Source organism: Macrotis lagotis, chromosome X (assembly GCF_037893015.1).
Source record: "Macrotis lagotis isolate mMagLag1 chromosome X, bilby.v1.9.chrom.fasta, whole genome shotgun sequence".
Taxonomy (NCBI): Eukaryota; Metazoa; Chordata; class Mammalia; order Peramelemorphia; family Peramelidae; genus Macrotis; species Macrotis lagotis.
Genome location: NC_133666.1, coordinates 425,961,639 through 425,982,269, shown reverse-complemented (window position 1 = coordinate 425,982,269; position 20,631 = coordinate 425,961,639). Strand labels below are relative to the sequence as shown.

At 35.5% G+C, this 20,631-nt stretch overlaps 1 protein-coding gene across 5 annotated transcripts in view; it reads left to right on the top strand.

Moving 5' to 3' along the window:
- LOC141497715 (lipoxygenase homology domain-containing protein 1-like) overlaps nucleotides 1-20,631 on the top strand; it is a 710,463-nt gene that overhangs the window by 248,936 nt on the left and 440,896 nt on the right. For all 5 annotated transcript variants that reach the window (XM_074200482.1, XM_074200484.1, XM_074200481.1 and 2 more), the window contains 3 exons: nucleotides 5,241-5,373; nucleotides 6,730-6,881; nucleotides 14,413-14,567. In XM_074200482.1, coding sequence (XP_074056583.1) covers nucleotides 5,241-5,373; nucleotides 6,730-6,881; nucleotides 14,413-14,567 — 440 coding nt within the window. The remainder of the gene's footprint in view (nucleotides 1-5,240; nucleotides 5,374-6,729; nucleotides 6,882-14,412; nucleotides 14,568-20,631) is intronic.

Sequence of the window (20,631 nt, the reverse complement as noted above, 5' to 3'; positions counted from 1 at the left end):
GTCTGCCTCTAGCAAATCACTTAATCTCTGTTTATCTACCACCTCACCTGTAAAATGGTTAGTGGTTGTGAAGAAAAAATGAGGTAACAATTGCAAAATACCTAACCCAATGTCTGTCACAATCATACATCCATACATTTGTACATATGGCACTAATACTATATAACTCTTAGCTATTATTATAATTATATTTTCATTGATGATATCATGAGATCATCAGTATTTAAGATCATTTTTCACTATTAGATTGTAGGCATCTTGAGATTGCAGTCTATGTCAAATCTATTTTTATATTCACAGCTGTTAACATGGATCCTGACTTATAGTAAGCCGTTAAATGAATTTTCAATTGAAGTGGAAACTCCCTACATTGATAATTACATTACATTGATGATGATGATGATGATATGTGCACTTTGTTCTTGAAAAAGACCATGGCAGGGTGGCTAGGTGGTGCAATGGATAAAGCACCGGCCCTGGAGTCAAGAGTACCTGGGTTCAAATCTGGTCTCAGACACTTAATAATTACCTAGCTGTGTGGCCTTGGGCAAGCCACTTAACCCCATTTGCCTTGCAAAAACCTAAAAAAAAAAAAGAAAGAAAAAGGCTATGACAACAGGGAGGTGATGCTGTGACAAGCAAGTGAATTGGATTTGAGTGAAGGAGTGCTGTGCTAAGTCACCAATTTCACCCTCTCTGTAGCCATTGGGTACAGTGGTCAGATATGAATCAAGACAATGTGAGACAATCAGGCTTAAGTGACTTGTCAAAGGTCACACAGCTAATAAGTGTTAAGTGTCTGAGGTGAGATTTGAACTTGCATCTTCCTGACTCCATGATCAATGTTCTATTTACTGTACCATCTATCATAATAATTAGTCTTGTGTTGTGATCATGTTTATTCCCTTTTCCGAAATAGACTGTAAATGCTTTGAAAGCGGTTAATTTGATTTCTTTTTCTTATGGATCAACAAAGTTGTGTTGTCTAGTGCTTTGAACACAGACAGCACTCCAAAAATGTTTTTGAACAGTTTCCTGAGATCCTGGGCAAGTATCTCATAATTTCTCAGGTTCCTCATCTCCATAGTTTTGATAATGAAAAATTGCTCTAAATCATTACCTATTAGAGAAATGCAAATTAAAGCATCTCTGAGATACCACCTCACACCTCTCAGACTGGCCAATATGACTAGAAAGGACAATGATCAATGTTGGAAGGGATGTGGGGAATCTGGGACACGAATACATTGTTGGTGAAGCTGTGAACTCATACAACCTTTCTGGAGAACAATTTGGAATTATGCCCAAAGGGCAACAAAAATGTGCATACTGTGTGATGCAGTAATAACACGAGTGGGTCTATACCCTGAAGACATGATGAAAAGGGGTAAAAATATCACTTGTACAAAAATATTCATTAGCAGCCCTGTTTGTGGTGGCAAAGAATTGGAAATCAAGTAAATGTCTTTCAGTTGGGGAATGACTGTACAAACTGTGGTATATGTATGTCATGTAACACTATTGTTCTATTAGAAAACAGGAGGGACGGGAATCTAGGGAAGCCTGGAGGGATTTGCATGAACTGATGCTGAATGAGCTGAGCAGAACCAGAAAAACATTTTACACCCTAACAGCAACATGGGGGTGATGATCAACCTTGATGGACTCGCTCATTCCACTAGTGCAACAATCCAGGACAATTTGGGGCTACCTGCAAAGGAGAATACCATCTGTATCCATAGAAAGAATTGTGAAGTTTGAACAAAGACCAAGGACTATTACCTTTAATTTAGAAAAAAAACTGATATCTTATTATGTAATCTTGCTATCTCTTATACTTTATTTTTCTTCCTTAAGGATATGATTTCTCTCTCATCACATTTAACTTAGATCAGTGTAAAGACTGGCAAATTGCCTTCTGTAGAGGGTGGGGGGAGGGAAGCAAGATTAGGGGGGTAAAATTGTAAAACTCAAAATAAATAAAATCTTTAAAAGGAAATAAAAAGTCAGTCAGAAGAAGCCTGATGGCAGTAGGAAATGAAGACTGCTTATCAGCCCAGACTAGCCTCCTTGGTGACCAGAGATTTTTCAGGCCCACCTGTAATTCACAAAACTCTGTCTGAAGGTAGCGAGAGTGAAGGACCCACTTAACAAAACTCCAGAATGGTATTAAAAAAAAAAAACATACCCAGGCAGAAATATTGAGTGGTGGCAGAACACTGTGGCAATGGGACACTCCAGGCCAATGGTTTCTCACGACCCTGAGAGAGCTATATAGACCTATATCTCTGAATCTCAAAGATCCATGAGTAGGGGGCAAATCCCAGGAACCTGAAGATCAGTGTAAGAACCAAAAGTCCCAGAGTGAGATCACCCCAACAATAGCAGCTGGTAGAGCCTAGGTATGGTCCAAAACTCCTGTTCAGGATTTAAAGTTGCAGAGCTGAGTAAATCAAAGAAAATATCCACTAGTAACTAAAATTATGCTAAATCTAAAGTTTCTCCAGAATAAGCTGATAGCTCAAAAATCATCAAGATGTATTAAAGCAAATTCAAATATTGAAAAATAAAGAAGAAAATGTAAAATAACAGATATAAAAATAACTTCCCTGGAAAACAGGTCAAGAAGAGATATTTTAAGAATTATTGAGTTTTCTGAAAACCAGTTTTTTAAAAACATCTAAGTACTATATTTCAAGAAATCCTAAATTAAAACTGACCAAATCTACTTGACTCAGAGGGCAAAGTGAAAATAGAAAGAATTCACCTATCACCTGAAAGAAATCCCAAAAGGAAAAGTCCCAGAAGCATCATAACCAAAATCCAGAGCCAAAATCCAAATCAAAGAAAAATGAATTTTTCAAGAATATGGAAAGGAAACAGTTCATGTAACAAGGGACAAAAGTCAGAATCACCATAGACCAGGCAGCTCATAATGTAAATGAAAGAAGATCTTAGAATACAGTATTCCAAAAGGGAAAAGAGATTGGCTCACTTCCAAAAATAACAGCCCACAGAGCTAATGCAAGAATAGAAAAAAAATAGAACTTTCAGAGAACTTTAAAACATCTCTAATGACCAGACCTTAGTAGGAACTTTGAAATAAAAATACAGGATTCCAAAGAATCCTAGAAAAATCTATTTTTGTTATCAGAAAGAACTGTTTGATGAAGTGGTGCTAACATTCTATAAGAGGAGTGGAAACAGTTTTCTTCAGAACCTTATTGCCTTCAAAGGGAATTAAATAAAAAAATAATAAACCTGGATGTCTTGGGAAGTGGATTGGTTCTTTTCTGAGGATTGTCTGTGGGTTCTGAAGAGGGGAAGAAAGAAATAAAAAGAAGAACACACTTGTGTAGAAAGAAGAAAGGATGAAACTTGCTAGTGAAGTTTGTGAGAAGACTCTATCAGCATGAAAGTAGGGATTCAGGAGATAAGAATTAAATTTGCAGAGAGATGTTAATAAGTGAATTTCCATTAAAGTGTATTCAAAACTCATTTTACAGTTAATCTGCAGTTTTGACAATATTCTCCATTGCTTTCTTAAGTGGACAGTCTACAAAATAAGTCAAACTCTACTTTGTAGGATTCACTGATTTTTAGTTTGAAGGCTTACTTTGAAAACCAAATAATTTTCCCCAGTTACTTAGAACTGGCTTTTTCATCTGGCTCTGGAATCTTCTTCTTATCTTAAATGGAAAGAGGATTGAGGGTAAGTCGTCAATAGACATTTATTAGGCACATATCATATGCCAGATATCACATGACAGGGCTTGCCTGGCTTTGGTGATATGTCACAGTGCTTCAATGATGTATGAGGAAGTGAAATCAGGGTCAAGAGACTTCCACAGCAGCCAGAACATCTCCAATAGTCTTGTTTCCTATCAGTCAGGCCACAGGGTAGAATCGATGTGGTCAAGACAAGTGAGAAGGATGCCTTGCACAGCATATCCCTCACTCTAATAAACATGTCATGACAGCAATCACTTGGTTGTTCAGCATGGTCCTCTTTGACATTGAAGAAGGACTATTAGTAATGACCATGTGCTAGGCACTGTGTTAAATATTGGGAATACAAGTATAAGCAGAAAAACAGTTCTTGCTTTCAAGAAATTTACATTTTAATGGTGGAAAATAACACATAAAGAAGAAAAAAAAGAGATTGAAAAGGAGTTAAGAAAGATATGAAGTTTCTTTGAGAAAGGGTATTGTCATGACAGTCAACAGTGCAGCCCAGAGAGATTAAACACAAACATAGAGTTTTTTTTGATAGAAATACATCAAACTACAAGACAAAATACCTGATCCTGAAGAGGGAAAGTCAAAAAGAGAAAGGAAATAAAAGTCAGAATTTAAGATACTATCTTAAGATGTTTCTTCAACGACTGGCAGATGAAATTGTAGTTTGTGAATATAATGCAATATTATTGAGTCATAAGAAATGACAAAACAAAACTCCAGAGAATCGTGGGTTGAATAAACCTATGTAGAATGATGTGTGCAGAACAAGTAAAATAATTTAGACAAAGATACCAACAATATAAAGTAAACAACTTTGATGGATAATACAATGGCTAATCATTTTTCCCTTAGGATCTGCAATAAAAGAGTGTTATCTGACAGAGACAATTGATATGTGTACAGAAAGAGGTATAAGTTTTTGGACATGGCCACTCTTTGGATACATTTTGCTTTACTATATTTATTTGTCCACTAAAGGTTATCTATTTGTCTAATAAAGGTTGAGTTTAACAATAGTCATGCCTACAAAAGGGGATCATTGAAACATGTTTTTATAAGAAAATAGAAAGAGGCTCAGAAGGAAGAACTGGTAAGCATGACAGTTTTGAAAGTAATGTTTTGAATTTATTATATACTTTAAAATCCCAATTGATATGAAAAAAGACTCACAATTCCAAAGAGCATCTACTTTTTTGTGATAGGATTGAAATATTCTTTTGAGGTGGGGTGTTTAAATTCAGAAAAGTTCAAGTTCATAAAAATCTACAGAAATCAAGTGTCCTTTTTATTTCCCTGAGTGATTCCCTTTTTGGTTTTCTTGCTCTCTATGGGATCCTTTCCTGTTTGTTACAAGTGAACTTAGGTCATTATAGTGCAGCATCACACATGATCATTTACTGAAGAATGCATAACTGTATAATGTTAGTTCCTAGTTTTGAAGAAATTTTAAGAAACATCCTAAAATTATTCTTGTTTACTTTTCCCCCCTTGAATTTCAGGTGACAATGCAGCATTTAAAGAGCCGGAAGACCCTACACTTTATGGCAAACAAATGGCTATCTAGAACCCAAGGAAATGGAGACATTGTCTGTGAGTTACCTGTAGAAGAAGATGGTAAAGCAATTTTCCCAAGTATGTCATTAAACTTCAGTAGTACCTGCTAAATTTTCAGTGTTTTATAGTTTTTTTATTTATTTCTGAAATTTTTAGTTACATGATATTCATTGTCTCAGTGAAGAAGGCAGCTATTTTTGTATCAAGTTGAAAGTTGTACACAGTGAGAGGTAAATATTTCATGGATTGTGCCTGAGTCACTGGTCATTCTAGGAAAAGGGCTGATTAGAGCACCTAAATGTTGTGGCTTTTTAATCCATTGACAACAGTGATGAAAGTGGAGGTTGGAGGCTATAATAGTTCCAGTCATGACATTACTTTTCATACCTCAAATGGGTCATCATGCTCTTAGGTCATCTCTTACTTGTAATATCTCATTATAACTAAAATCACTGTAAACTTTAAACAGTTAGCATAAGCATTGCTTTCACTTTTAGAAGACTAAAAAAAAGTGCAATCTCTCATTCATTTGTTTATTTATTAATTCTATGGATGTCCAGTAGACATTTTTTCTTACATAAAAAAGTGCAATATATGAATCAGGTTAATGATCCAGGACTTTCTTTTCTCTATACATTAATGGATTAATCAATATATGGGCTATTCAAGGTAGATTAGTAGTTCTGGTATGAGGGCTTGTCAAGGCCATTTCAGGACTGTTCATCTGCCTCTAGTTTCTATGAGCACCCAACCCTTCCCTGGGGCTCCAAGAAACTATAGCATACATCAGAATACACATTTCTGGTAAAACGGTCTTGGCAGATGGACTAAACCAAGTTGAGGGAAACAGGCCTCAACTTTATTGGTGAATTAGGGGGATTTCTACCCTAAGCACATGAAGACTATTGCTAGTAGAATGAATGACTGAAAACAATTTATTTCAATTGTCATGAAGGCAGTTGTGCTAAGAGGCCCTTAGAGCTTGGTCAGATATCAAAGATGTCAAAGTCATCCAGAACCCAGGTCATCACTAGTCATCTTGACTTTGTCTTGCCACTAAACTTCAATGATTCTGGAAGAGAAAATGAAGCTGAAGATTTTGTGCAAATCTGCCTTACTTAAGTCTATTTGCTGCACAAGTTAAGACATTGTTTATATTATCATTGATCCTCTTTGAAAACAAATAACAAACATTAACAACATTAATCCATATACAGAAATATTTATAAAGAAATTTTTACTCCATGTATTTTAAGTAAATTAATTTTAATTTAGGTAGATTAAGAGGATAAGTGAATTTCAGATGAGGAATATGTATACACAATGCTTTCATAGAAGTCTGAGACTATGGAATGGGTCTCTAACTAGTTCTCTTCAATTTGAATGAATTACTAAGCAAATTGTTTTTGTCTTTTCTCTGTTTTGGATTAATAGTAGTAAAATACCATGTTTATGTCTACACTGGCCAGTTAAAGGAAGCAGAAACCACATCTGCAGTTTACCTGTGTCTACATGGAGAAAGAGGTGACTCTGGTCTTAGGCTTCTCCACAAATCAGATATGCCAATAAAATTCCAACAAGGTCAGGTAAGTCTGCCTAATAATTTTCCCACCATTTCAGCAATGTTTCTAAAAGAAATCATTTATCAAATGCCAGTACTTGATGGAGTGGTTTGCTTCGACTTTCCAGTTAAGGCTTTTTTAAATTATAGGTTTTTCCTAAAATGTCTTTCTAACATGTTTTATCTGAAAGGTTGTTCTTGCGTGAGCAATGAATTACACTAAACCATTAATGAATAATAGAACAAAGAAAAGAAAGGTATTAAAATTAGGGCTAATGATGAGAAAGGGGGAAAAAGAAGTAGAAAGGGCACTAGGGAATTATAGTATGAACATGCTCAGGCAAGACTGAAAGACACAAAAACTGCTCCAAAACTTCTAGTCTGAGAAGGATCATTTACAGTATATTTCATTCAATAAGAGTAGTCTTTTTATTTTAGAGTAACTGGAACTGAGGAAGCTGTATTTTCAGTGCTTAAAGGTACTTCCCTTTCCATTTTTTTTCTTTTGTATGAACACGTCATTCCTAAATAAATTTTCTGAGATATAACAGAGGAGTCAATGACAATTTAATAAGAAAGGATACACTGTTCATTCATACAAGCTGAAATTGAGATCATGGCTTAATCTACCCAAAGAAATAATTTTTAAAGGAAAAGATGACAAAGTCTAGGTTAGAATCATAGTTCTCAATTTTGTGAGATCCATGAACCGTCTGTCAGTGCTGTTCAGAAAGCTACCTACCACTTTCAGTTATATTACAAAATAAAGCAACTCATTAGAATGAAGAGGAAGATGATGACTTCCTTGGGTAAGACTCAAATTAATTTCTATATTCTATATAAACTAAATTTATCATGATGCAAGTATAAAGTTATTCTACATTGGAATCAATAAATTTTATCAATGTAATATATAGTTTATGAATATTTACAAGATTTATATGAGTAAACCACATACACATACACACATATACATGTGATTATAAACACAATTATTCCCTTTCCATATTTTCTTATAATATGGAGAACCTGATATGAGCCAGGTACTCTGATAAGTAATTTACAGTATTATTCCATTTGATCCTCATAACCTCTTTAAAAGATAGTTGCTATTATTAATTACTTACAGATGAGAATACTGAGGCAGATAGAGATTAAATAATCTGACCAGGGTCATGGACCTAGTTAATTGTCTAAGGCTAGATTTGAATCATTTCTTCCTGACTCCAGACATAGTACTCTATCCATGGTGCCACTTATGCAATCACACTCATTTTATGGAAGGCAAAACAATTCAAAGAGGGAATTGTTCAGTATGACAACTGTGTTGAACCTAAGAATCAAACCTCAGTTTCTTAACAACAAGTTTAGTGCTCTTTTTAATAGTGCTGTTTTTATTTTTGCACAAATAAAAGCTAGTCCCACTGAATTTTCATCCTCCCTACTGTGCATTTATGATCTTATGGGATCCAATTTGTTATTTGGACAGGCTATCTATTATCTTTCCTCCTTGGTATATGACCTGCCCTGTGCCTTTTTACATGATATACTATCTTGAAAACATTTTTCATCCCAGCCCTTCTGTAGAGTGCTTTATTTGATCAAGTGGTTGCTCAAAAAAAAAAAAGACCAATGTGCTCCCTTCCTACCCCACCTCAAAAAATCTTTTATTTATTTTCTTTCTGTTGAATAGTAAGTGATGATAAGCTTCTGTTTTTAATTTATTATGAAATCATATTCTGATGAATATATGAGTCTGGGCAGTTCTATTGGCATCAAGCATTTCTGCCTGAATCAGTACTGATACATCCTTTACTAATCAACATTATTTGGATAGAGGTGAAATAATTCTTCTGGTTCATTCTCCAGTCATGTATTTGGTGACTAAGATACCTGCATTTAGTCAGCCATAAATGTTTATTAAGCACCCACTATTTGCCAGTACTATGCTAAGCATTGAGAATACAAAGAAAGGCAAAAGTCAATCCCTGCTCATAAGAAGCTCAAAAATCTAATGGAGGGAAAACCCATGCTAACAAATATGTACAAACAAGTCAAGATTCATAGGAAATAATTAAGAGATGGAAGGCACTAGAATTAAGAAGGATTTGGAAAGGCTTCCTGTAGAAGGCAGAATTTTCATTGGAATTATAGGAAGTTAGGAAAGCCCGCAGGTAGAGATGAGGAAGGAAAACATTATAGGCAGGGGAACCAGCATGAAAGATGGAATATATTATGTGAGAAACAGTCAGGAGGCCAATGTCATTGGATCAAAGAATACATAACAGGGGATAGGTGTGGGGAGGGTGTAAGGTGGAAGACTGGCTTTGAATGCCAAAGGAAATTTTTATATTTGACCCTGGAAGTTATAGAGAGCTCCTGGGGTTTATTGAGTTAGGGTGTGATAAATTTGGAATTGTGCTTTAGGAAAATTACTTTGGTAACTGAATAGAAGATGAATTGGAATAAGAGAAGATTTGTGGCAGGAAGATCCACCAAGAAGCATGAGGTGATAAGGGCTGTACCAGGGTGGTGGTGGTGGTATCAGAAGAAAGAAGAGGGAGTATTCTAGAGGTAAAAGCAAAGATTGACTTCAGTGGTGGTGATGAGAGATATGAGAAGAGGATGAAACCTAGGTTGCAAATCTGGGGGGCTGGGAGGATGGTGTTTCAATCAATAGTAATAGGGAAGTTTATTCTGCTACTTCTTTGTTCTCTACAGAATGTTTAGTTTTTCATTAGTTTTCACAAGTCAATTATCCATTGAGATCTGAAATTTGTGGAAATGTTAACATGACTACTATGAAAAGTCAGTCAATGGGAGTGGCTGGGTGGTGCAGTGGATAGGGCACCAGCCCTGGAATCAGGAGTACCTAAGTTCAAATCTGGCCTCAGACACTTAATAATTACCTAGCTGTGTGGCCTTGGGCAAGCCACTTAAATCCATTGCCTTACAAAAACTAAAAAAAAAAAAAAAAAAGAAAGTCAGTCAATGAATTTGCCAACATTTATTAAATCCCTACTATGTTCCAGGGCCCACAATAAGAATTGAAAGAATAGTTTCAGTACCATCAAAAGACTCAAATAAGGTACCACATATTCCTCATCCAGGCACAAGATTTTTAGAGGCTCATGAAATTTAAGTCATATATCTTTAACAAAAAGTTAATAGTGAAGGAAATGAGGATATCCTTTTTTGTAAAAGCAATGAATAATTAAAAGTAATTGTATGCTCAATTGTAACATTGATGTCAGTCTCAGTTGTTCACACATTTCAGTATAGTTGGAATAATCAATAGTTACCAATCTTGATGTCCTTAAATATTTTTTAATATAAGCCCAGGTTTGTGTGCATATAGAGTTATTTTCAAGGTGGCATTGGACCATAGATTGTTGTCTACAAAGCTGGGAAGGCAAACGTTTAAGACCCATTCCTAATACATTCTGACTTTGAGCAAGCCATTTAATATCTCAATGTTCCAGGCAATTCTTTGACACTCTTACTTGCCTAAAAAGGGTCAAGTTGCATTAGTAAAAGGAATTTCTCATCTGGGAGTTTTCTTTTCCAATTATATTTCATCTCCAGTTTTCTGTCCTCTCTCTGATTCTCTTTGATTAGGATCTGAAGAATGAGTCTCCCAGCTTTTATTGTTCTTCAGTTTTGTCAGATTTCTGTTGTGTACCTTTAGGCAGCAATATCTTTTTATCTAGAGACTTCCTTTTGTGTTTCTATGTTCATTCATTCCTTTTGAGACTGACCTATTTACCCATACATAGTGGATAGACCCTGCCATAATCAAGGAGAAGTGAGGATATAGATTTAGGAAAATCTTTGGAGAGAGTTGGTACTATCAAAAACAATGGTGCATCCATGGGACTTGATGGCATATCCTTTGAGGTCCAGAAACAAGAGGAAACTATCCTTTGATATTTATATATGTTTTTATTTGATGAATATAATGCAAAGGAAGTGGCTTTTTCCTTCATATGCTGTCTTAAAGTAGGAAATAAAAAAAATCGTTTTTGGGGAACCATTAGGGCATCTCACTGCTCTTTTGTCAGAAGGATGCTGACTGAAATTACACTGGACCAACTGCCTTTCAGCATTATTTTCTCTGTGCTTCTGAAGTGGCAATATGATTTTAGGCTTCATGGATATAATCAATAGATCTGAGTTCTGGCAGCAGATAATTCAATTCACCTCATCTGGGAAGTTCACTTGTTACTTTGATCTGCTGGTCCTGTCCCTAAACCAATAGTAGCTATTGAGAGGAGTTATCTTACCAGAGAACAGAAGTAAATATTTATGTTTGCCTCTCTGTTCTATTAACCAGCAACAGCTGAGTGAAATATAACAGGCTCTATCAGTAGTTCAATCCCAAAGTATCAAACACAAAATGAAGTCAGTTTAATTCAGTCTTTACAGTCAGGAACGCTTAGAAATCTGGCTGTTGTTAAACTATAGTTTGGGAACTTCAGTACACCTTTCAATCACCCAAGTTCTATATATCTCCAGAAGCACTCTGCCACACCTTCCTGGGGCTGCTATTTGTGTTTCTAGGACTCCAACCATGGGTAAAGAAGAAGAGCTAGGAAAGGGGTATAATTAACCTGCTGGCATCATAACTGAACATTATAGTTACTGAAATTGTGGGAGATAGGCTATCACATTGTCATCACTGACTCCTTCTCTTGATAGTGTATTTTTCTTCATTCTCTACAGACATTTCTAGTTTTAGACCATTCCTGCAAGTTTTATTTTTCTCTTTTTTTGCCTGGCTGTTTGATTTTCTTATCCTCTTAACTTGGGTCACAGCATCCAGTTTGCTCACTAAGTCCACATCTAGACTCCAGGAGAGTTCTTTTCCAAAGCTCTTTTATTAAATCTCTAATTCCAAACCAAAATAATCCATGTCCTTTCCTTTTGTCCAGATATTGCCAAATTTTCTTTGGTCTGCAAGTCATCCAGGTAAAGATCCTGGAGACAATCCTGTTACAACAATTGGAACCTGTTCTCCCAAGAACTATGTACTCTCTAGTGATTATTTGGGGCCCTGCAGACAACAAAGAAGTGGCTCTAGGAGGTTTTCCCTTGTATAGCCCTCTTTCCACCACAGCCACTCTCCTAATTCAGACTCTCTCTTTGCCTCTCACACTATTGGATAACCAAATAGCTTCCAATCCTCTCTTCAGTTCATCCTTCATGTAACTTACAAAATTACTTTTTCAAGGCACAGGAAAGATCACTATATTTGTAATCAGAGGCACTGGTTCAAATTTCTTCCCTGGTGCTTACTGTGACCTTGGTCAAATGATTTCACCTTTTGTGGCCTCAGTTTCCTCAGTTTTCAAATGAGTGGATCGTACAAGGAGCCATTGAATGATATTTCAAGTTTTAAATCTATGATTCTGTGGTTTAACACATCCTTGTACATCTTCATTAATTTTGGATGGGCAGGAGTGATGTGGCAACTATATTTGTGAGTTAAGAAAAATAAAGATAGGAGCTGAGGTAGATAGTTGCCAAGACCTTTGAATAGAATTTTAGCATTTGATAATCACTGAAAAGTACCAGGAATGACCTCATTATGTTTAGAGTAGAGAACATTGGAACCAGAGTTCATTGAGCTTCCCCAAAGTTGGTAGGAGGCTTTCTTCCAATACTAGTCTATCATGTCTTGGAGATTTGAGTACAAGAGAGGTTTGCTAATTGGAAAGCGCTTTCTAAAATCCTCAAAACAAACAAAGATCATGAGACAGACTATGGTCTTAGAGGGTTGAATAATGGACTTAGCATCAGGATGATATGAGCTGACCTCAGCTATTCGATAGCAGTGTAACCTTGGGCAAATAAATCAACCTTTCTGTGTCTTTTTTTTTATATGTAAAACAAGGGAGTTGGGTTTAATGACCTTCTTTCCAGCTCTAAATGATTCCATGCTCTTGTGATCATCACATTTCCTTTTTAGCACTGTAGAAAAACTATGAAAAGGCAGTGAGCAGCCCAAGCCCTTGATCCAAGCCTTGCATATTCAAGGAAAAGAATAGGGTTCCAAATAATATACATTTAAAAGTGATTTCCTCAAGTTGTAGTTGTAGGTAAAGTTATCCCCATTACCTAAATGCAAATTATAATCGTACTTAGGTCACTAGGTTGTTCTGATAATATAATGATTTTTGCAGATCTTAAAACTCTAGTATATATATATATATATATATATATATATATATATATATATATATACATACACATATATGTTAATGTGAGGCATCATTATATCTGATTCCTACTCTGGACTTTCATTCACCATGCTTTGTTGTTTCTCTTTAATGTTATAGCCAATGCATTACAGTTTCTCAGGAATCATCTAGGAAAGAATTCTTGATAACATCCTCACCAATTAGGCTTTAGGAGTTATAAAACTAGAGCATGCATGCACATAGACATATGTATAAAATTTACTGCTACATAGCTAAAATATTCATCAAGTGTCAGCTGTAACTCTGAGGATAGTCCAGAATAGGATTTCCCAGATTTTTTCCCCAAGAGAAATTTTAGGGAAGTAATTTTTGTCAGAAGATGATAAGGAAGTCGTGTACAAGAGAATTCCTTCCATTAAAAGTTAGGATAACTTTTGCTGTAGACAATACTATGCATTATCTGTAGAAATGTTCATGGATTTTTGATTTTATTTAAGTCTTTGATTTTATTTAAGATTGAAGATGGAAACAAGCATTTTTACATAGAAAGTTGTAGAATGTATAGGGTTATGCACAAAGAAAAAGCATGAGGTTCTTTTATATCTCTGTCTTCACCTCTATCTCTATCTCTATCTCTACCACTATCTCTTGCTATATATCTCTCTCTATCTCATCTTTATCTTTATTTCTATCTCCCTCGATCATATCTCCTTCTCTATTTCTGACTCTATCTCTAAATCTCTCTCTCTCTCTCTCTCTATATATATATATATATATATATATATATATATATATATATATATGTCTCCAACTCCATCCCTATCTCTATCTCTACCTCTATCCTATCTATAAATATGTTCTCACATCCCTCAATTTGTAATAATTTTCATGGAAATTGAATTATGTGCTTGCTCTTCATTAGGTCAGATTGTGGTCAGCCTAACCAATTCTAATAAGCTGTTTGTTTCCATTAAAATGAGTTTTTTCATTAGAGGAAGGAGTCCAAAGAAGGAGAAGCCACACATGGTGTTTTTCATCAGCTCTTTCACAATGAATGGAAAAAATGGAACTGCAAAAAAGAAAAACTCTGATCAAATGAATAAATGAACAAATGAACAAACAAATATATATATGTATATACATAAATATAGATGTATATCTATATACATATGTGTGTATTTGAATATATAGTGGAAGAAAATGTAATTTGCTTGTTTTTCTTTTGTTACTGTCCCTTCTGATGTTAACCTTAGTAACATGAAATTCTTGAGTTCTTTAGGCTATTGTTATTACTTACATTTATCATGTGTTTGACCTTTGTTGTTTCTGGGGAATTTTTTTGCCCCTCTTGCCCAGATTGATATGTTTCAAGTGGAAGCTGTATCCCTTGGGAAGCTGTGGAAGGCACTGTTGCTCTGTGAGGCCACTGACCTATCTCAGTACTGGTACTGTGAGAAAATAATCGTCAGAGAACCAATAAAGGAATCAGAGTTCATATTCAACTGTGAAAGGTAAAGTTAACCCTTTAGTAATATTTTTAATCTTTCCTCTTCGGAGATATATATTTTTCTATTAAGAATTACATTCACCTTTTAATTGGTAAAAATTTACAGAACTATATTTGATTTTTAAGGGGGAAAGGTATCTTTTAAATGTTCTACATGACTTAATATTCTAGCACTGATAGTTTAATTTAATGATTCCCTGGTAATTATTGAAAAGGGACTTATCTCTTCATATCTGCTTGATGGAACAGTGCATTATGCTTCAACATTATAGGAACAGTGTCTCTTAAAAGCCTGAACTCTACTAAGCAAGTAGTGAGGATAATTCAGTTCATTATTTGAAGAGTTCATGGACTCTACTTTCATTTAATTAATCTATCATCATCTGTCTATATATATCCACCTATCATCTTAAGGATTTTACTAGTTTATTCTTTCCAGTGTAATTTGTATTGCTTTAATTCTTTTTTCCCCATTTAATAGTATTTTATTTTTTTCCAATTTCAAATAAAGGTAGTTTTCCATATTCATTTATATAAAATTTTGAGTACAAACTTTTTTTCTCTCCCTCCCTCCCCAAAACAGCAATCAAACTGATAAAGGTTCTACATATTCAGTCATGTTAAACATATTTCCACATTGGCAATGTTGTAAAAGAACCAAAGCAAAAGGGAAAAATCATAAGAAAGGAAAAAAAATAAAAAAGTGAAATTAGTATGCTTCCATCTACATTCAGATTCCAAAGTTCTTTCTCTGGATGTGAATAACATTTTCTATCATGAGTTTTTTGGGAATTGTCTTGTATCTTTGTATTACTGAGAAGAGCTAAGCCTATCATAGTTGATTATTGCACAATGCTGTTGCTGCTATGTACAATTTTACTCCAATTTTAAAACAAGATTGTCCTATTGCTGTTCTTTCATAAGAGGTAACCAGCAGGAAGGGAATGAGCCAAGGACAGGCAAAACATTACACTTGGGAAAAGTCAGGAAAATAGATCCAGTAAACAAAGGGAAGTAGCAGCTGAAGACCTAAGCAGGAATTGGTGCAAAGGAGAATAGAATGTATTAGTGCAATGCAACAAGGACTAAGGGAACTCCATTTAGATAACAAAAAACAAACAACAGTAATGAGAATTCTATTTGGCTCTTTAATTCTCTAAGACACCCAATTGCATTTTTACCTTTTACTCTCTCAAGTGCAGTTCCTCTTTGTATTTTTTGCTGCCATCATCCTAAATCAGACTTTTATTCTGAGACAGGGAGAGCGAAAGGGAGTGAGAGGGGGATAGAGAAGGAAGGGAGGGAGGGAGAAAAAGGGAAAAAAGAGGAAGAAGGAGAGAAGAAGGAGAAAAAGAGACAGAGAGTGGGATAGAAGGGGAGGGATGAAGAGGGAGAGGGAAAAGGAGAGAGAGAGAGAGGGAGAGTGAAGGAAGGAGGAAGAGGGAGGGAGAACAGGTAGTATAAGTCAAGATAGTATAGTGTGGAAGTTTAGAGAGAAAAGAAAAAGTTGAAGTTGGAAAAGCCTCTTTGGACAGTGAGATAGAGAATCTATTAAGGATGACTCAGAGAATTGTCTTGGTATAGTAAGAACACATTTGAGATCAGATAACACTATTTTTAGTGCAGACATGAAACAATTTTCTGACTTCCTCCAGTTCTGTTCAATTATATAGGAGCAGGAGTGTTGGGTGGGTGAGTGTTAGGTGTAATCTATGTCTGGGGTTTGGAAAGGTAGGAGTGGCAACAGGAAGATGAATAAAAATATTTTGAATGAAAATGTTGTTTTTATACTTCATTCTTAAAGATCTTGCCATCAGGAAGGTGATGTCATAATATGCAAGTGAGGTGACTGTGCAAAGTCACCAGCTTCACTTTCTCTTCTGGAGTCATCTGGATCCAGGATAATTGGGGATAGCCTTGGATGCAATGGGAAACTGCCTTTTTTAAAACTAGGTCTTACCCAGACCACAGTTTGACTGAGCCAATACTCATTCAGTCATTAGGATTATGTAAGCGAGAGATGAGGCAAAGAGGTCAAAAATGACTAATTCCAAAAAAATAGAAGGTAAAAAAATGTAGAGAGGGTAAGACAATCAGGGTATCTCAGTCATTAGGGCATGAGAGAAAGAAAAGAAGCAAGCTCTTTTTGCATCATCAAAACCCACTCCATCAATCTGGGAGGGGATTCTCAGTATATTGGACATTAATAAAATTAATAAAAATTAATAAAATCCAAAGTCCAAGCTTCTCTACAACCTGTCCATGGTTAAAGGAAATAAGTTGTTTTTTTTAAACAGGTGATAGAAGTAGGTACGGAAAATTCTTACCCTGACTGGTCAAATGAGATAATATTTATAAAAGGGGTCAGCATTGTGCCTGGCAGAGTAGATACTATAAAGCTTATTCCCTTCCTTTCCTTTTCCTTCATTTGTAGAAAGCACCAAGGCAAAAGCTCCAAATCATGGAAGATGTGACAGGACAATGCCTAGGGATTAGGTGAATTTAGCTGTCTTTGGAATTTCGAAGAATTAACCTTTGATCACTATAGTATCCTTTGCAATGAGTAGGTGGCAGTCCCCTATTTTTGTTCAGTCACCTTACATTACTTGAAAAATGCTGCTCAATTTTGAGCAGACATATCCAAGAGATCTTATCTCCCAGCATAGGAGCTACTAGCAGAGTAGGGCAACAAGTAATTTATATGTCTTCAGTTTAGGGATTGAGTAACATAAGTGAAGTTTAAAATAGTCCAGACATTTAGAAATTGGTAGACAGATCTAAGGACCTAAGGGCCGAATACGTCTTGGAAGATTTACTCAAATTGTTGGAGAGAATTATGCCTTGACCCTGTGTGCCTCATGACAGGTACGGTTGGTTTGAGACCTTGGGAGAAGCATGATAGTATGACTTCTGGCTTCACAGGAGGATACATATTATTCTTGACTCTGTTCAAGGAGAGGCCTTTAAGATTTTTTAAAGGTTGACAAGTAAGGGAAAGCTGTCTCCTCAACATGCCTCTGATTTCTGGATTCCTTCCCTGGATACTTCAGGGAATTTTCCCTTGGGCAAAAATGGAATTTATTTCTTGGTGGAACTTCAATATTTCATTCGTAGGGAAGAAGTCATTCAGTTTTGTATATTTTCTGGTTAAATCATAATCTGTATAACTTGTCTGAATTTCTTTTGCTATTTACATGGATAAATAGGTTTCCTCACTATTCACGCTCTGTTGATCTTTTGGTAGTTAATGTTTGATGGGAATGGGGCAAACCTTTGGCTATAAACTTTTCTTCAAGGCATGGAAACCTGGAAAGCAGTTTGGATTAAAAACAAATCCCTCATAATTCATCTAGATTAGGAATATTTAAGGGGATAGATATAATTATAGTTTGGTACTATCCCTACAGAAAAATAAGGTCAGTCTAGTGGACCCTTTTCCTGATCTCTCTCTGGGATGGAGTCTAAGAGGGATGGATAGGACTTCCAATAAATCTCCTTGCAAGCCACATACTTAGGCAAATCCATGTTGATTTACCCATAATCTAAGTGGGTATCATATAACCTAATTATCTATTTGAAGAGAAGAAATTGAGAAAGATCAGAGATGAAAAAATACTTTAATGAATATTTCCTGGCCCCAGTTTTTGCTGGTGATTTCTGTTGGCAGGAAGAGCTCCATGGAGTTGATGTAGCATTTAGGATTCAGTGGAACCACTGTGACCTACAGAGGCATGGCCAAGAATTAATCACTCATAATTAGTAAACCCATTCACTTTTAAGGATATTGAACTCTAGGCTATCTGGAAAACTTACAAGGATGTTTGTGGTTTGGACCAGTTAGGAGAAAATTCTTACCCTGAATGGTCAAATGAGATAATATTTATAAATGGGGTCAGCATTGTGCCTGGCAGAGTAGATACTATAAAGTTTATTTCCTTCCTTTCCTTTTCCCTCATTTGTAGAAGGCACCAAGGCAAAAGCTCCAAATCATGGAAGTCTTACTCCAGTATTATTAGAGGTAATGAAGGAGGTTCTGAAGACCTCCTGGAAACGTTTTGTTTCCTTAAAGCATGTTCTTACCATGTAACGTTACAGAAGAATGACTGACCTCACATCATGAACTGTTGGTGGAAGGGCAATGCAGGGCAGGGCAGAGCAGAGCAGGGCAGAATGCATGCTTCTCCTCTCAGCTCTGAGCCAGAAGCTGTCTCAACCTTCCTATCTCTGGAACATCAGCTCTGTCAGGAACATTACTACTACACAGGGCTGGGTAAATTCTGAAATTAGGTGATGGGAGGCCATCAGGCTTTGGCATTGTCACCAGGACTGAATATACTCTGATGACCTTGAAGAAAAAACTAACTTAAGAATTTACTTTTCTTATGCCAAAATAAAAAGTTAAATTATTGATATTCAAGAGAATCCTCTTAATTCTGAGTCACCTCCACCCTCATAGATAGTGCTCCTGCTTCCTGAAAGGGAACTGTGGCTGCCAAAGTTTTGATCCTCTCTTTTCAGCCCTTAGCAGAGCTACACTGCCACATAGAAAACTCCCCATTTTGAAGGCTGAGAAGGATGTGTTTCTGCAATCCTGAATTGGGGTACAAAATCATTTTCCAACAGGAAAAAAATGTAACTGAATAGGTTAAGTTGAAATTTCTATGAATACTTTTAAGAGATCATACATTTTAAACTGAAAAGCACCTGAGAGATCATAAATTTGTGTAATCAATGAAATAGAGGCTAGAATGATGCAGTAGAAAGAGAACTGACTTTTAAGTTAGAGAACCTCGGTTTAAATCCTACCTCTACATACTATTGATGTGACCATGGGGAAGTGTTTTAACCTCCCTGGGTCTCAATTTCATCATCTGTAAAATGGAGTTGGACTAGGCCTCTGGGACACTTTGCAGTTGCAGACTCTAGATCCTCTGATCTTCCAGTTCCAACCCCAGAGGCCATCTAATTCTACCCATATCTGCCTGGGAATCTTATCTATAGGATTCCCAATAAATGATTATATCCAGCCTATTCTTAAAGATCTTTGGAAAGTATGATTAAGTCCTTTTCCCATAGCTCTTATTGTTAGGAACTTTCCCTTTTCATCAAAGCTGATTCTGACTCATTGGGTTTAAACAGAACAAGCTTTATCCTTCCCTCCAGTTTTCTTTTTCCTGAAGTTAAATATATCCAGTTCCTTCCATGGTTCTTTATGTATCATGAATGACCTCTTTAATGTTCAGGTCACATTTCCATTTTGTGTTTAATGTAATATAAGAAGTTGGTCTAAATATAATTTCTGCCAAATTACTGTCCAGATCTTCCCATAATTCCTATCAAATAAAGAGTTCCCTAAGCAATTTATGTTTTCCAGTTTATTAAATAATATGGTATGGTATTGAGTTCAATTGTTTGTGGTTCTTCTTTGTCTAGTGTCTTACATTGTCCTGTTTTTATGTTTGTTTTTTAACCAGTATCAACTAGTTTTGATGATTAATTCTTTAGAATATAAATTGTGGACTAGAGATATTTCCTTTTTTATCTTTTGTGATTCTAGATATTTTTCACACCAAAGGAATATTGTTATTATTTTTCTACCTCTATAAAGTACTTTTTTGTAGTTTTAATTGGTTTTATATCCAATCTCTAAATTAAGTTAGGTATTACTATCATTTTTCACTATGTTGACATGGGTCAACTATTAAAAATGAATATCTTTCCAGGTAAATAATTTTTAAAAAAGAATCCTGTAATTGTATCCTTACATAAATGTCTAAATATAGACTTCTAGATGTTTCATGCATTTTATTATAATTTTAAATAGGATTTTGTGGCTGATTAATATATAATATTACTCTCTACCACCTTGATTTTATTTATTCTGTTCCTTTTCATCAGATAGAACTTCCCTGAGTTGGATTCTTGATGGATCCCATCTCACCAAGACTGAATGATAATTATGAAGCCAATTTTACTTCCTTGCATTAGGATCTTTTGTTCATCTTGCTCATTACCTATACTTTGTGCTTTTGTGTCTAGACAGCTATGGATATGGATTTTCTTATGAG